The 15,907-nt window shown below is 44.8% G+C and overlaps 1 protein-coding gene across 1 annotated transcript in view; it reads right to left on the bottom strand.

The window, feature by feature from the left end:
• The window catches only part of FRMPD4 (FERM and PDZ domain containing 4), a 161,786-nt gene that overhangs the window by 65,232 nt on the left and 80,647 nt on the right, over positions 1-15,907 (bottom strand). Inside the window, exons 2-3 of the mRNA XM_037046296.1 lie at positions 15,732-15,892; positions 11,270-11,372 (exon numbers count right to left, since the gene is read on the bottom strand). Coding sequence (XP_036902191.1) covers positions 11,270-11,372; positions 15,732-15,892 — 264 coding nt within the window. The remainder of the gene's footprint in view (positions 1-11,269; positions 11,373-15,731; positions 15,893-15,907) is intronic.

Here is a 15,907-nt window from a genome sequence, read left to right as displayed (position 1 = left end):
GATTTCCTTACAATTTCATTCTCATCATGGCACTAGGCATGAAGGCTGGCGTAATGAATAGAATAGGATCTGTGAGGAGACGGGCTATGTGCTCTGCACACCTGCCCCCCCCCCCCCCACTGTCTGGGCACACAGCTAGACTACGTTCGCCTTATTGTATAAGTGGATTCATTTAGGGGGCTGGCTTCCTGCTAAAGGAAGGGGAGTAGAAGTGTTGTCTTCGCCTTTGGGCCTGGCCTAGAAACCTTCCACGTGCCTTTCTATCCTGGCCCCCTTGTGCAGTTCGACAGGGAAAAATAGGAAGCCATGCATTTAAAATGGCAGAGCTACAGAACAGGGAGGGTCTGGGTCAGGGGTCCCCGGATCAGGCCCTGACACAGAGCTGGCCGCCAATTAGGAGCAGCTATTATGGACTTTACATGATTGACAAACTCCTCTGGTGACTGAACCTCTTTGTAGCTCGAGTTCACTACCGTAGCTGATATTATCCTAATTCTGATCCCTGTCATATATAGACTTGTGAGAAAGACAGAGAAATTCACAAATAATGCTAACATTGTATAGTATAAATTACAATAAAGATGTATATACATTTCAGTGGGCCAAGATATGGGACTCACTAACTTTGGAGGTATATTGGGGACGAGTCAGGGAATGCACCCGCAAATATTTGTGCTGTTTATTTCATTACTTTTTTTAACTCTCCACTTTTAAAACAGGATTTTAGGTGGCCAGAGTTCATAATATTTGCTTTGTCTTTACTATTATTGCTAGCAAAAACAAGCTCAGCCCCCTCTGCTTTATTTCTCTGCCTCCATGTCCTATTGTGTTCAGGTCTTTTTAAGTTTCATCTGCTTAAGTCATAGGTGGCCAATGATAACCCGTAGGCTAGGTCCAGCCTGTCCCCTGTCTCCGTAAATAACATTTTAGTGGAACACAGCCACACCCACTTCCTTACATATTATCTATGGCCACTTATATGCTTATAATGGCAGCATTAAGTCGTGGCAGAGGGCAGAGGGCCTGCGAAACCTAAAATACCCACTATCTGGTCCTTTGTACAAAGTTTTCTGACCCTTGATTCGGGTCATTCGTCACCCAAACTCAATGCCAGCAGGGCGCATGCCAATGCCTCTTGAATGTTTCTACGCCCCCTTTACCCATGTGACAACACTGAAATTACTCTTGTTCTAGCCACCACCTTATCGCACTGCTGCACGCCTGTGTGATGCCCCAGGTCAAGTTCACTGACCACCACTGCTGGGTCCTAGCACCCCAGGACAGAGTCCTTTACAAGTCCTGAGTAGCAAGGCTTTTTAATCATTTCCCAAGTTATCTTTATCCTAAAATACTATGTTTCTACCCAGCTTTCTCTCTGGGTTACTTTTTTAATGAAATTCTATTTTTTATTTTTCAAGATTTTATTTACTTATTTTTAGAGAGAGGAAAAGGGAGGTAGAAAGAGAGGGAGAAAAACATCAATGTGTGGTTGTCTCTCACATGCCCCCTACTGGAGACCTGGCCTGCAACCCAGGCATGTGCCCTGACTGGGAATTGAACTGGTGATCCTTTGGTTTGCAGGTCAGCACTCAATCCACTGAGCCATATCAGTCAGGGCCTTCCTCTCTGGTTTTGATTGAGTATCAAGGCTTGTGTCCCAGACCCCTACTCTGCAACTTTAAGAGGAATCATTGAGGAAAAAACCTAACTGATTAAAAGTCATGTGCTCTCACATACAGGATCTCATTTGAGCCTTAGACAAAGGCTCAGAAGTGTGAATTCCTAGTTACAGTTATACACAAGGAGATCAAGACCCTGGGATTGAAGCAACTTGCTCAGCATGGTTCTGCTGTGCTGATGATGTGAAGATGACCTCGATGAAGACAACATTAACTCACATTTATCAACAGCTTATCCTGTACTCTTCCTCTGCTAAGAGCTTTACTCACTGTGGTTTATCTCATTCTTAAAACAACTGTGTGCCGTAGGTCTTCGTTGTATAGGTCATGAAACAGATTATATAAATTAAGTCCTTGCCCAAGGTTATACACAGCTGAACCACTGCAGAGGGTGGATGTGAATTCTGACTTTGCTCCTCATTTCTACGCCTTGCCTTTTCATGGAGTAACAGCATCCTATTTTGAAATATTCACTGATGTTCCCCGCTACCCCCGTACCTCCATTTCCTTGCTCTGATTGAGCAGGTCAATTTTTTTCCCCATTTGTTCAGCCAGACCCCACAACGTTCATCGCCACAGGACAGGGTTGTTATAAAGGAGAGTAACAGCTAGGTTCCAGGAACAAAGGATAAAGAGTATAGGCTAGGAAGGATATTGAATAAATCAGAGTAAAGCTGCCTCCTCTCCAGAACAGGGACTTGTCAAGAGGATGGAGAGGTGCAATAAATCCTAGGGCAAGCAAAGAGCACCAACCAGTGCAAGCCTGGGAAAGAACAGGCATGCCTCCCCCACTCCCTTTTCAGAAGCTGATCCTCCAGAAAGAACCAACCGGGAACAGCTAAACATCTTTGCGGATGTTAGAGCACAGCAAACTGTGCCTTCTTTCTTCACTCAACATCCGGTGAAGATGACAAGATCCCGGAGGGAATCAGCCCTAGAAATGATCTCACATCCCAGCACAGCTCACAAAGGGCAAGGGCTCCCAAGGTGCTAGAGGCTGACAGTGGTGAACAAGGAAAGACACAAAGACCTCTCAGGGAATTCTACAGAAATGGATGACGGGACCAGTGAGTAGGTACCCCTCACTGCCGCCAACCCTTCCTCCCACTGAACCGACAGCCCTAAATGCAGATGCAGTACTGCAGAAAATGGGATGAAGCAACCACACGCTAGGATGGGCATTTGAAATGAAATATGGACTATTGTAATTAATAAATGAATAATGACACAGATCATGTACATGACTGTGACCTGAGATTCTTGCTCACCACACCTACCCACCGTGTCATGCGTAAAAGTTTGAGCTCCTGACTCCCTTCTACTCAGACCCCGCAGAAATAAGGCTTACACTTTAGCCCTGGGCATGTTCTGAGCACAGGCTGAAAAGGATTGGGATGGGGGGGGGGTCTTGTCAGCTACTTATAGAAGGGGCATGGAATAATTTATAAATTTGTAGTTCTAAAGAATTAATAGAACATGCAACAAGGGCAATAATTATCCTTCTTTTTTTTCTTAACACAAGTAAGGTGTTAAGACATTCCGTAATGTCAATCACATGAGATCACTGAAAACTCGCCCTGGTTTAAAACTTCTTATGGTTTTTCAATTTTCAACACCTGTTTCCCATCCACGAGTTGCACAAAGGCATCTCCGGCAACAGAGAGACATGATTAGTGGGAGATGGTCATTAACAACATCTAAGGGGCACGGAATAATCTGGGTGAAGCCATCTTTCTTATTAATTTTCATCAACATACAGGGTCCAGCAGAAGTGACACCTGCTTGAGTGTGGTTGGCAGGGTGAGGGTATGGGTGTCATCATTGGAACATTTCACCTCGAATGTCCTATGATGTGCTTGAGTGCATTATTGTTACATTACAGAGTTACATACTTAGGATTTTGTAATAAAACAAGGGTGCTATTTGTGCCTGCCCCTGTCTGTCATTGTAGTCTTTATGAACAATAGACTCAAATCCCTTTTTTCTAGTTTTGTTTTCTGGATTAGAATGATTTCCCACACATTCTACTTGCTGGAATCACTGCCCTCTTTCTCCCCAGGCTCTGTAATTTGCAATTGTGAGAAAACGTGTGCAGTGCAAGTGTGCACTGGGCAACACAACGATCTGTAGTGTCGGCATACCGAGGGGCTGTTCTTTTGTGTTTGCACTGAAATTGCTTGCTGGTCCTACCGTAACAAGGCTTTATTATATCATACATCATCATGCATATTTCATGGGCCAAATGCTCGGTAGATGTTCTTTGCTTTGTTATTTTACTAAGCAGCACCATCATGCATCTAAGCCTGGCTGAAAGTGGACAGAAAGGTGACCTTCCTAATTCTTCCAGAGGCACAGTAGCCCTGGAACACGACCCGAGTTGTCTTTCCATTATAATGCTGATAAGGAGGGACTGATAAAAGGGCACATGATCTAATTTTTAGATGGTCCCTCTACATGGTTGATGTTGCTCTTATTAAACTTGCCAATCTCCCACCAACTGCAACAAGCAGGTAGTCCTGGGCACTTCCTACTAAAGCCAAGGCAAGGGCTTGGCAAACCTCATAGAGGAGACAGGCTGTTTGTGTAGAATCAAAACAAGGAATTATGGGGTATGGGTGCTAAAACCCAGGTTCTGTTGTTTGCTTGGCCCACCGACTAAGGTCTTCTTGTCTTCAGGCTTCTGATCCCCTTCCGCCCAGCAGGTTTTGGGAATTTGGACCAGCTTACTTCCACCACACACTGCATGGAACTGCTCAGGTTGAACACATGTTTCACCCTCTCTCGACCTCAGCTTCCACTCCATAATGTGTGTACAATGAAGAGTACTTGCTCTCAGGGCTGTCGTGAGGAATACAGGTAATAAGCAGGTTGAGAGCGTTCACTCAGGAGCCTGACTGGGTTTCACTCCACCACTTACCAGCTCTGGGATCTCGGGTACGTCCTCTTCCCTCCCTGTAACTCAGTTTCCCCATCTATAAATTAGAGGTCACCCTCATACCCATTCACCACTGTGATGATGGAAAGAGTTAACATACAGAAAGAACTCAGGACAGGCCATAGTTAGCACCATGTAAATGTTAACTTGTCCTAATACTAAGGAATGGAAGTGTTTAGCAGAAGGGTTAGTGTATAATAAAGACATAATACATGTTAATTCTCATCATCATTATCAGTTGGGATACCATCAATAACATTCTTTTTGTTTCTGAAGCATCAAAAAAGTGACCCTTAAAAGTTATTCACAAAGCTTTGACCTTGATTGTGTCAGGGAGTTGGCTCATTTCCTTTGTAGGAATTCTTGTTAGAGTTGTTTCAATAATCTTTCTGGGTTTAAAGTAGAGTTTGTATATTGCTTAGCATGTGATTATATGCAGTAGTTACTTAGGTAAGAGAAATATTATTAAACATCAGCGGTTTTGTCCTTTGTGAATGAAAGGAATGATCAGTCAGCCATCACCTATTCTTTTTTTTAAGATTTTATTTATTTATCCTTAGAGGGGAAGGGAAGGAGAGAAGGAGAGAAATATCAATGTATAGCTGCCTCTCGTGAGTCCCCTGCTGGGAACTGGCCTGCAACCCAGGCATGTGCCCTGACTGGGAATCGAACCGTGATCGTGTGGTTTGCAGGCCTGAGCTCAATCCACTGAGCTATGCCAGCCAGGGCCCATCACCTATTCTTGTTATGGTTCCTTTCCTATGAGAAGAACTCTACTGCTCCCCAGAAACGCTCTCCAATCCCAGTGACTAGGTATAGAAGAGCTGGCGGATGCGGGCAGCCTTCTGTAGATGCACTCATAGCTATGGCACTGCTCACTAGTTAGATCAGGAGGAATAATCGATTGCGGTAAATGAGAGAAGACAGCTGGGTTGGCAGTTCGCTGCCCTAGTGCAGAGGAAGGAGTGCTAGTTTCCAGTTCGAGCCTCGTGCCTTTTTACTGTGGGGCTCGGCTGCCACTGCCACGATGGGCAGAGAGTTACTCACACGGTTGGCTCTTTGACGCTCCCTTCTGATGAAGACAAAGGGAGAGGAAGGGTGCCAGCGTTTTCAGAGTCGGCCGCCACAGCTCTGAAACTGAGATTGGCGTGGGAAGTGAGGGGGGTTGTAAAGCCTTCTGATATTACATGCAACACCGTGCATTCGTGTGGATTTCTCTGGGTGGAGGAATAAGTCCATAGTATTTATCAGATCCTCAAATGGCTCTTGCCTCTAAAGACAAATGCCTCCAGTCTAACGCGAGCCAGGTGATTTGCATTGCCACCTGCAAGGGGCCACTGAGGAAAAAAGCAGGGGGAAATTTTGAGGTTGTGGCTGGGGAAGCCATCTGGGCAGTGGATATCTCTGTATCTGCAGGTTGCTAAGTGAGGAGGGTCTGGGGTTTCCAGGGAAATGGGGGGATTGATTTCACAGCCCTCGCTCCCTGCATAAACCCATCCTTCCACTCAGGTTCAGTCGCTGCCCTTCACCACCACCGCTGCATCCCTTCCCATCCCCTCCATCCCCACCAAATATTGCTACCAAACAATATCCCCCCCAAGCCTTGCACAGTCATAAATATAGTGCAATTAATTAGAAGTCTCCTCCTTGAGTGCAGGGACCATGTTTTAGGTATTTATATGTCCCCCAGCGCCTTACATAACATTTCTTACCTAGTGACTGCTCAATAATTGCTGAAGTCAAACAAATTTAATTGGCTTGGCTAGCCTTGGGGAATGGGGCATGATTCAAAATGGCTATGAGCTAGACGGTGAGCTGGATGACAGTTTGTGGGAGGAAGTTAAGGGGTGGAGGGACTGAGAAACAAGGAAAAGGGACTCATGGGCATGGACAACAGCATGGGGAATGCAGGGGAAGGTTGGTATAAGGGAGATACATGGTAATGAAAAAATATAATAAAAATTAAATTAAAAAAAGAAGAAAATATGCTATTAGCAATTATACCCCATAGTTTTGAAAAATAAAATTTTGGAGACTGCCTTCAGTTAATTTGTCTAATTGTGAAAAGCCAAGAGAAATTACCCTTGGATACGTCTAAAGAAGTCTATGGTAATTTGCAAAGGCCTAAACTCTTCAAAGATTTTGCTCCTCAACCATTCCAAAGTATGAGTGACAGTTAACTTACAAAACTACGAGATGAACAGAACTTGTCTAATTTCAGTGCTGCAATTATAGAACTTTTTGAGGATACATGCAGAAACCCAAATGTGGTTACTATAGCAGTAAATTGGTCTTCAAGAAACTCTTCCATTTTCTCAAGAAAAAAATTTCTCTAAGAGAGCACCCACATAAGAAAAATAATCCACAAAGAAACACAAATGTATCTGGAAACACAACAAATGATCCACGAGCAAAGGCAAGGGGAGAAAAAAAGAATAAAACAAGATGAACCCACTTACGCAAATAAATGGAAATGCCAGCTTTTACAGAGAGAATTTTACAGTGTTAGCCAAATGATGAGTATTTTCTTCCCAAACTTCCTTAGTGGCTGAGAAAATGGGATATTTTATTAATCAGAAAGGGAATTTATCTTGTGTAAGATATAGACATTAAAAACATATCGGCTGAGAAGGCCAATAAAAAAGAGATTATTTGCTAACAGCAAAGTTGCCAGGTTAGCACACATATGGCCGACTAATGAGAAGGCACACGGAGTTTTTCTACTGTGTGAACTGTGCCATTAGTGAGAAATAACATTATTTCAAAAATCCTGGTTTAGCGAGTTTGAAGGGGTCAGCAACAAGAACTCTGCAACCAGCTGCACTTCATCCCTGCGAAGAGTACCCTATCTTTATCTTTTTTTTAATTTAAAAAATATTTTATTTATTTATTTTTTAGAGAGAGGGTAAGGGAAGGAGGAAGAGTGGAAGAGAAATGTCATGTGTGGTTGCCTCTCATGTGTCCCCAGCTGGGGACCTGGCCTGCAACCCAGTCCTGTGCCTTGACTGGGAATCGAACCGGCGACCCTTTGCTTCACAGGCCCGTGCTCAATCCACTGAGCTACACCAGCCAGGGCCCCATCTTTAGATTTATTTGCTTCAAATAAAGTGCTGGGTTGTTTTTATAAAGATACATTGGCTGCCCTGACATTGAAAGGGAGTATGTTTTAGAATTACATGTTCACCACCCCAACAGCACCGAAGGTCTATGTGTTTCTGTCACTACTAAAACTCCTTTAAATCTGACAGTTCCTCCAAGTGTCCAGGATGAGGATTTGTCAGTCTTAAGAAGGTCCCACATTAATAGACATCACTATTCATAGTAGCATAGAGTGGAAGTCCCTGAAAGCTGGGCTTTGTCTCCCCCATCTCTGTGTATTGGGTGCCTAGCTGTGTGTCCTGTGCACAGTAGGTGCCTAAGGCATGTATTCTGAGGCATGGATTCATTAGGTGAGGTTTAAACTTATAGAACTGAAAGCTGAAGGAGGGCTGGGGGAAAACCATCTAAATCTATAGCTGGGCAAGACAGTTCTTCTGAGCCCACTCACTCACTCAACACATTGTCATTGAGTACCTCCTATGAGCTGGGCATTGGGATACGTCATGGGGACACGGCAAGGGACAACACTCACGAGCTCTCTCTTCTCACAGAAATTAGAATTCAGGTCACCTGATTCTGAGGCAAACTACATTCCAGATACAAACTGTGTCCCTGTCACCTATCAGAGAGACATTGGCAAAGGGATGCTGAGACCACATTTCAAAGTTAGCTGCAAAAACCTGGGACCCCCGAGAACTTTCTAGAAGGAGGCACATGGTGATCAGCTGCTGCCTGCTACCACCTCCTCCTCGTCCCCTCTCCTCCCCCAGTCCATATAAGGCCAAAAAGGGTGGGAGAGAGACTGTGGCACTGTCAGAAGTGCTGTGATCTAGTGACAGTTTAGTTCCTCCCCTCTGTAATGAGGTCACATGGACATCTTGAAGAGCAGCTGGTCTTGCGGTGCCTTACCCAAGAGGTGTGGCCAGGAACACGGGCAGCAAGAGGGCTCAGCCTGAACCAGACCTCCCAAGGACATTACTGTGCGGTGGGGTGGCTCCTAAGGGGCCCCTCCTCTCCTGCCACAAAAGAACTCACAGATGAGCTTACAGGACAGCCGACATGGAGGTTCCGGCAACGCAAACAGTAGTCAAGAGCCAACGCTAGTCAGAGGAACAGCCACAGTTCACCAAGACAGTGGGGTGAGGGGGGTGGGGTGGGGGCCGAGGGCAGACCCTAAGTGCAAGGAGTGACTTAAGGAGCGCTTAGCCCTCTGTCCTCGCTCGTCAATGCCCTTGAGACCTCCAGCCCACAGGGGCCAGGCCATGAGAAGGGAAAGAGAGTTGTATGTATTTTGTGCATGTTTCCTTTTCAATCCATTTTAAACACCACAGTCTCTTTATCAACTATGTGGAAATCTTGCCCTACATAAGTCTAGTGGGAGAGAAATCCTCCGTGCATATTATTTGGGGTTTTGGACTAAATGAGACTTAATGAAAGAAAATGAAACTGGTTACCTTAATATCTCCTAAAGCAGGGCTTGGTGAACATCTGCTGTAAAAGGGCCAGATAGTAACTATTTCAGCCTTTGTGGGTCACAGGTTTCTGCCGCAGCCACTCAAATCAGCCATCACAGAGGAAGCATTCTTAGACAAAATGTAAATGACTGGGTGTGGCTCTTTTCACACAAAACTTTATTTATGGACTCGGAAATTTGAATTTCATAGGACTTTCACGTGTTATAAAATATTCCTCTTTTATTTCTTCCAACCATTCAAAATGGTTGGAAGAAAACCATTCTTAGCTCACGGGCTGTGCAAAAGCAGGTGGCAGGCTGGACGGACCGCGTGCAAGCTGTCGCTCGCTGCCCCTCTTCTAATTGGTTCATTTCCTCAACAAATCCTCATTGAGCTCCATTACACAGAAAGTCCTATGGAGACTTCCGTTGGAAGAGATGGCAGAGATGCCATTTTCTTCCCTGATGCAGCAAAGCAGAAGGAAAAACGGATTTCTGGGGAAAAAACTCTTTCTAAAGGCCCCCGGCAGCATTGCTAGGAAATGATCACCGTTTAGATAGCTTTTACTCCATCTCTGTCCTGCAGCATGCAATTCAGTCACAGCACACACAAACACAGATATTTTATTTCTTCTGTCATCCCCCAGGCACAGAAATCAATAGGACAGATCACCGAGAAGGCGTGTGACCGAGGGGAAACAAAATGACCATGGGACCTGTCACCGGGCCCAAACACGGCACTCTATGACACCGGCCCGCCAGGCGGAGGGCCTGCCGGATGAGCCATGTCCCCGCTGATGGCTGCCCACAGCTCAAGAGAAAAGTGGTTGCAAACACTGGCGGCGCGGCTTCCTGCCGGGGCAAATATGAAGTCACTCCAGGTTCCTCTATCCCCGATCCAAGGGAAGGTTGGAGGCACACTGAGGTCTCGTTCCAGATGCAGGATGGCTCTAACATGAGCCTCAGGGACCGCTCCTGGCAGAAACACACTTGAAGACTTGGATGCCCCATGAAGACAGGCATGACCTTGCAGACAGCTGTGAAGGTTTTCTTGTTAAGCCTGGGCTATAGCAGGGTGACTTACTTTGTGGGACTGAGGGTTTTCCAGGACGTGGCCCTTTTCTTGCTGAACCTGGGATGGTTGCTCGCCCTACAAGACAGCTTCGTCTATTTCTATTTATCTTCTTGCACGGATACAGGACCACACAATGCTTCTCTGTGAAGCAGAAGCTGAAAGAGGCTTAGGAAAGAAACCAGCTCTGGAAAACCCCAGAAATACTCCCCTTTGTGCCTGTCCCAAAGCCCAGATGGACCTGTAGTTAGTTGTAAGCGAGCAGAAGTGGTAGGAGATCCCTTTCTCAGTTGAAAGCGTTCTGATGAGTGCATCCCTAATGTAACAGGCGCAGATTTGTTTGGAAAACATCAAAAGATGCCTTTTGCCCTAAACGCACTGAATAAGTGTAACTCCAGTAGACTTTTAAGAAAATTCTTGACCAACATTTTAACATCGCATGAAATATATTCTCTGGTGCCAACTGAGAACATCACATAACAAATTATTTACATCTATGATAAAATGAAACCAATCAACCCAGCACATTTTTAAACTATCCTAGCTTTGACTTAACTATCCTTTTGCCTAGGCTGATGACCTCCAAATTCAGTAATGAATTACTTGGTGGAGTATGAAAAATTGGTGAACTATATGTTTTGGTTCCCATGGGGTTATGTATATAAAATTACTCTTCATTTACCCTGAATTCAGGTATCGCACTTTGATCTCTTTGATTATGAAACATCAGCGTGTTAGTAATTTGGAAGGAAAAAACCACAACCTTTGGATATAGTGACAGAAATAGGACTCAAAACCCACTTTAGATGAAGTATATACACTCTGAATGTTAATACAAAGTGAGCAATCTGGTGCCTTGTGTCTTTGGTGCATGTGTCTCAAGTTAGAAGTCAGCACTGTCAAGGTGAATGTGTGGGTCTGTGTTCCTGCCCCAACCTGGCTCCCAAGCAGCCCTCCCTTTGCTGGATGAGGCCTCAGAGCTGTGAGGCAGGCTCTTCAGCTGGGCTGGGCACAGTGATCAAAGTACCCACCTGACCAGATCGATGACCCGCTCCCTTGGTGCAGCGCTCACCGGCTCGTCATTGATCATTACTATCTGATCTCCTGGAATCAGCTTGCCTTCCGAGGGGCCACCTGCAGACAAATGAGAGTGAAGTGTGTGAGAAGATCATTGCTAATCAAACCATCAGCGGCCTCCTCTTCCAATCAAGATTCACTGTGAGCAAATGATGCTATCGGGGGAAAAAGGAAACCCAACCCCACCTGGGTGTCCTCTGCAACTGTCCTTCTCAACTGTGGCAGCACAGTAGAAGGAACTGGGGCTCTCTGGATAAGCCCGAGGCCCAGGCTGCACTCTGGCCAATTAAATCAGAGTCTTTGGAGGTGGGTCTCAGGTATCAACATTTCTCTAAAATGTTCCAGGCAAGGTTGAGACTCCATGGCCTAGCGGTGCTTCTAACACTGTAATGGGCACAGAGTCACCAGGGGACCTTGTTAGCCTGCAGACTGATTCAGCATGCTGGGAGGCATGTGGGGGCGAGATAATGCATTTCTCACAAGCTCCCGGGTACTGCTCCTGCTATTGGTCCACCGACTGAACGTTGAGTTTCAAGGCCCCTAGAAAACAGTATCCCACAACAGGTAGCCAATCATTTGTGTTGATGCCCTGCAGCCAAAGCTGCACCCCGCTGGGCACACCTGGAGTCGAATAGCATTGCATTTATTTACCCATTACAACTAGGGGTCCCACGCGCTGCAGGCAATTGGAAGGCAGCCCAGTGAGAGGGTGGTAGGAAGGACTCTGCTCTAAGGATGTTGGGGGATAATTCTGAGCGTCTTAAGAATTCTTGTCTGAAAGTTGGGAGGAAGGAAGCAGGTCTGAACCTGGGACTGGTTAAAGGAGCAGCAGCCACTCATATCAGCTGGGTGATGAGGCTGTTTGGTCCTTTTTGTGGTGCAGACTATGCTTGCATGTTTGTGTCTGTGCTCACATGTGATTACGGAGGACTCTTATGTTAGCCCTGTCACAGTCACAGAGCAGCCTTGTCTGATGTGGATGTTAGGTGGCGTTGCTCGTGGTCAACAGGAGAGCACCCAGGCTCAGCTGCGAGGGTCTGCAAGCTCCTGAGTCCAGGGCAGCTTTTGAAAGGAGGAGGTAGGGAAATAGCATTCGATGAACACTTCTTATGCACTAGGCAACGGCCGAGATGCTGGGCCTAGTAACCTCACTGAATACTGAAATCCCTTCAGTATCATGAGATAACTAAGGCTAATACAGTTAAAGAGCTGGCTGGAAGGACAGGCCTGGATCTCAGCTTAGGTCTGTGGGCTCTTATCCAAGTTCAGAGTGGCCAACATCTCTTTTGAACTCGCTCCCATAACTCAAAAGTTGGTCACTGCCAGGTGTCTTGACACATAAAGTTAAAGCCACAGCTGCAGGAAACACACATCTGTATGAAATAAAACCTGTAAACAAATACTCCACTTAGCTGGAACATTCTCACACGTATAATGCAATTACATGATACGGTGCTAAAATGCTAACTTCCTTCCCAGAGGTCTGTCCCTAGGTGATAGGAGCTGCCAGAAGCCTTATGCTTCCAATGCTGTCACTGTTACTAAGCAATTGAAGTGAACTTCACACCCAGAACGTGGAACCCAAAGCAGTGCAGCTGTTCTCCAGCCACCCAGACACTTGACTTATGTGTCACTCAAGCTGGAGCATCAACTTGATCTTCTTTCTCGGGAGGAAGCGGTGGGGAACTTTAACATGTCCCCACATGAGTGACGGAAAATATTCATTTTGAGATGTGGGAACTGAGAGTCAGTGTTTGTATACACAAGTAATTCTGAAGATCACCTGGGAGACGTCTTATAACTGTTGGAAAATGTGCCACCAGTCACTCCAATTCAGTCAAACAAATGGTTGGAAATCAAATGCTGGTCAAATACAGAATCTAGCTCAGAATAGTTGTTGGAATGACAGACTGCCTAGTCTGATGTGCAAAGCACTTGCAGATGGATAGGACATATTCTTACATAGAACCTCTGTTTTTGAATCAAATGAAATATTCTTTTTAATCAAGTGACTTGAATAAAAAATCCAGGAGCCAGCAACATATAGTTCCCTCAAAAATATTAAGGAGTGACCCCCATCAAAGAATCGCCACCAACCTGCTAGTCTGAAGGCTGGGCTGCCTGGTATCAAAAATCCGGTCACGTTGCAGAAATCACTTGGGACTTCAGGAGAGTCATTTTGATGATAGACACAGTAGATTTGACCAGCATTTACACTCATAAAAATGACTGGAAACAAAACTCTTTGACCTCTGTTTTCACTCTTTTCTACTCTTCTCAAAATTATCTCACAGCAGGTGTTAGTGTCTGAAGCTAAAGAGAGCCGAGGACAAGGAAGGGCTGAAGGAGCAGCCAGGCAATACAAGAAACTGAAAAAGGAGCCTTCAAATCTCCAGTCAGGTCTCAGAAGGACACACACTGGAGAGAACCTTATCACCAGAGACGTTAAAATACCCCTCCATTCTGAAACAGCGTGCCAAATGGAATCCCAGTTAGGAAAAAATGTGGCTATATACACACATATAATCTTACACGTATGTATATGATAGAAAACATATGTGTATGTGTGCCCAGAATTGTGTACCAGACATATGTTCTCTGCGTATACATTAATAATGTCCAACTCTCAGCAGTAAGAGCTTGGTGATTTTTTTTTTCATTTTCTCCTCTATACTACCTAGTACATTATATTTTTAGAAACCCTGTGTGTTATTTTATCATAAAAAGTAACAGATCTTTTTTATTTTTAGGATAAAATTCTCAATTGTGTTAAGCGCAACAAACCCACACAGAGAATTGAAGTATGATCCATGGCTAATAAAATGAAAAGCTTGGCAGACAGAGTAAGAAGTGACAAGGCCATGGTAGGAGTGAAAAAAATAACGCGTTCTCTGCATGAGCCGAAAGTGGTTGACTGTTCTGTGGTGCTTGTCCTGGGTTATATCATGTCAAATTATAAAATATGAAAAATTAAAGTCAATTTATAAAAATCTGAGCTAGCTTACTAGTTGGATTTCATTTCCCTTAACTGACAGACTCAGCTGGCCAAATGTTCTACAGTTTACTAGTAATAATCACTATGGAAAAAGTGGAAAAACCGCTCTTCTTCTAATGTATTTTATTCTCTCCCCAGCCCTGTAAGGTAGATGCTATTATGATCCTCATTATGCAGATGATCTAGAGAACTTGCAGCAAACTGAAATGCTGGGGAGTTCACATGGGAGCCAAGGTCTCTAATAAAGGGCAGAGGCAGGATTCCCATCCATCAAACCCAGGCAGCCTGACACATGAGTCTGTGCTTTCTACTGGGGAACTCTGCTACCTACTTGCAAAATCCCAGAAGCAGGATAGAAGGCAGTTTCCATCCAGTGGAAGGCCATTAAAATAAATACATAAATATGTATAACAAATAAACACTAAAAAGAGCACTGTCTCTACAAGGGGAAAGGTAGCCCATTGCAGGCAATTGCATCATTATATTCAAATGAGTTGCTGGTGGAACATCTGTATACTTCAAGAAGAATGACTAAGGGAAGTACATTAATTACCAGATCAGACTGTAAAATTTAAGAAATTTGCCACGCACAGTATCAGTCAGTGTTTACTATATGACAAACCACTCTAAAACTTAGTTGGATGTCCAATAATCATTTCTTCTCATGCTTAGGGTTCTTTTGGATGACCATAGATAGTCTGATCCACGACACACTTGGCTGGGCGCATCCGTTTCGCGCTGTAGATTAGGATGTACTTCATTCCAGGCGGCAGGCTGCCTGCCTAAGTGTTCATTTTCAGGCTTAGGTAGAACGGGTAGCATCCACTTGAGAAAAATTCTTATGGTCAGGGCAGAAACCAAAGAAAGAAGCTCAAGCATATTTCCAGGCTTTGCCTACATTGTCTTTGCTAATATGCTATTGGCCAAAGTCAGTCCCCTGGTCTAGCTTCACAGCAATGGGGTAAGCAACTACCTTCTGCCTCTAGTGGGAAGGGAGAGTAGTGTATCTCTGTAAAATAAACCACCACCAATGACTAAATCCTGCAGTCACTTAAATAAATACCACTTCCTGCCTTTTTCTCACTGAGGAGTTCATCAGGAGCTTACTGAAATACAGTAAAGTACCTGCCTCTTATTATTTCTATTAACACATTAAGAAGTCAGTCATTTCCATGGTTACAAATGATGGATCAGTGTTTTCCTAAATAAAGCAATGCAATGGATTTATCAGTCTAAACTGTGTTTTCAGGACCATTTCTGTCCCTCTGGTGGTTGGTCTCCATGCAGGTGTTGGGAAAACTCAGCTAGCCTTCATAGCCTTTAATGAAACATTATGAAACTTAGGAAAATGTACAGTAGTCCTTCCAGCAGACGAGTGAACGATGTTCCCATCGGACTGAGGCGTAGGGTGGGATGCTTACCTGGTGTCACTGAGCGAACAACCACTGGCTTTTCACTCCCTGCCACGAAACCGAATCCCAGGACAGGGTCCCTCCTCATCTCCACCTTCCGTGGGGCTGGAGGGATGATTTGGCAGCTGTCGAACCGAGGATCATCAAATGGGACTGCCTGAGTCATGTGACTGTGGGAAAAGCAC

The sequence above is a fragment of the Sturnira hondurensis genome, unplaced genomic scaffold, assembly GCF_014824575.4.
Source record: "Sturnira hondurensis isolate 20B ecotype Veracruz unplaced genomic scaffold, ASM1482457v3 Scaffold0005220, whole genome shotgun sequence".
Lineage (NCBI taxonomy): Eukaryota > Metazoa > Chordata > Mammalia > Chiroptera > Phyllostomidae > Sturnira > Sturnira hondurensis.
This window is presented reverse-complemented; position numbering and strand designations above follow the sequence as displayed.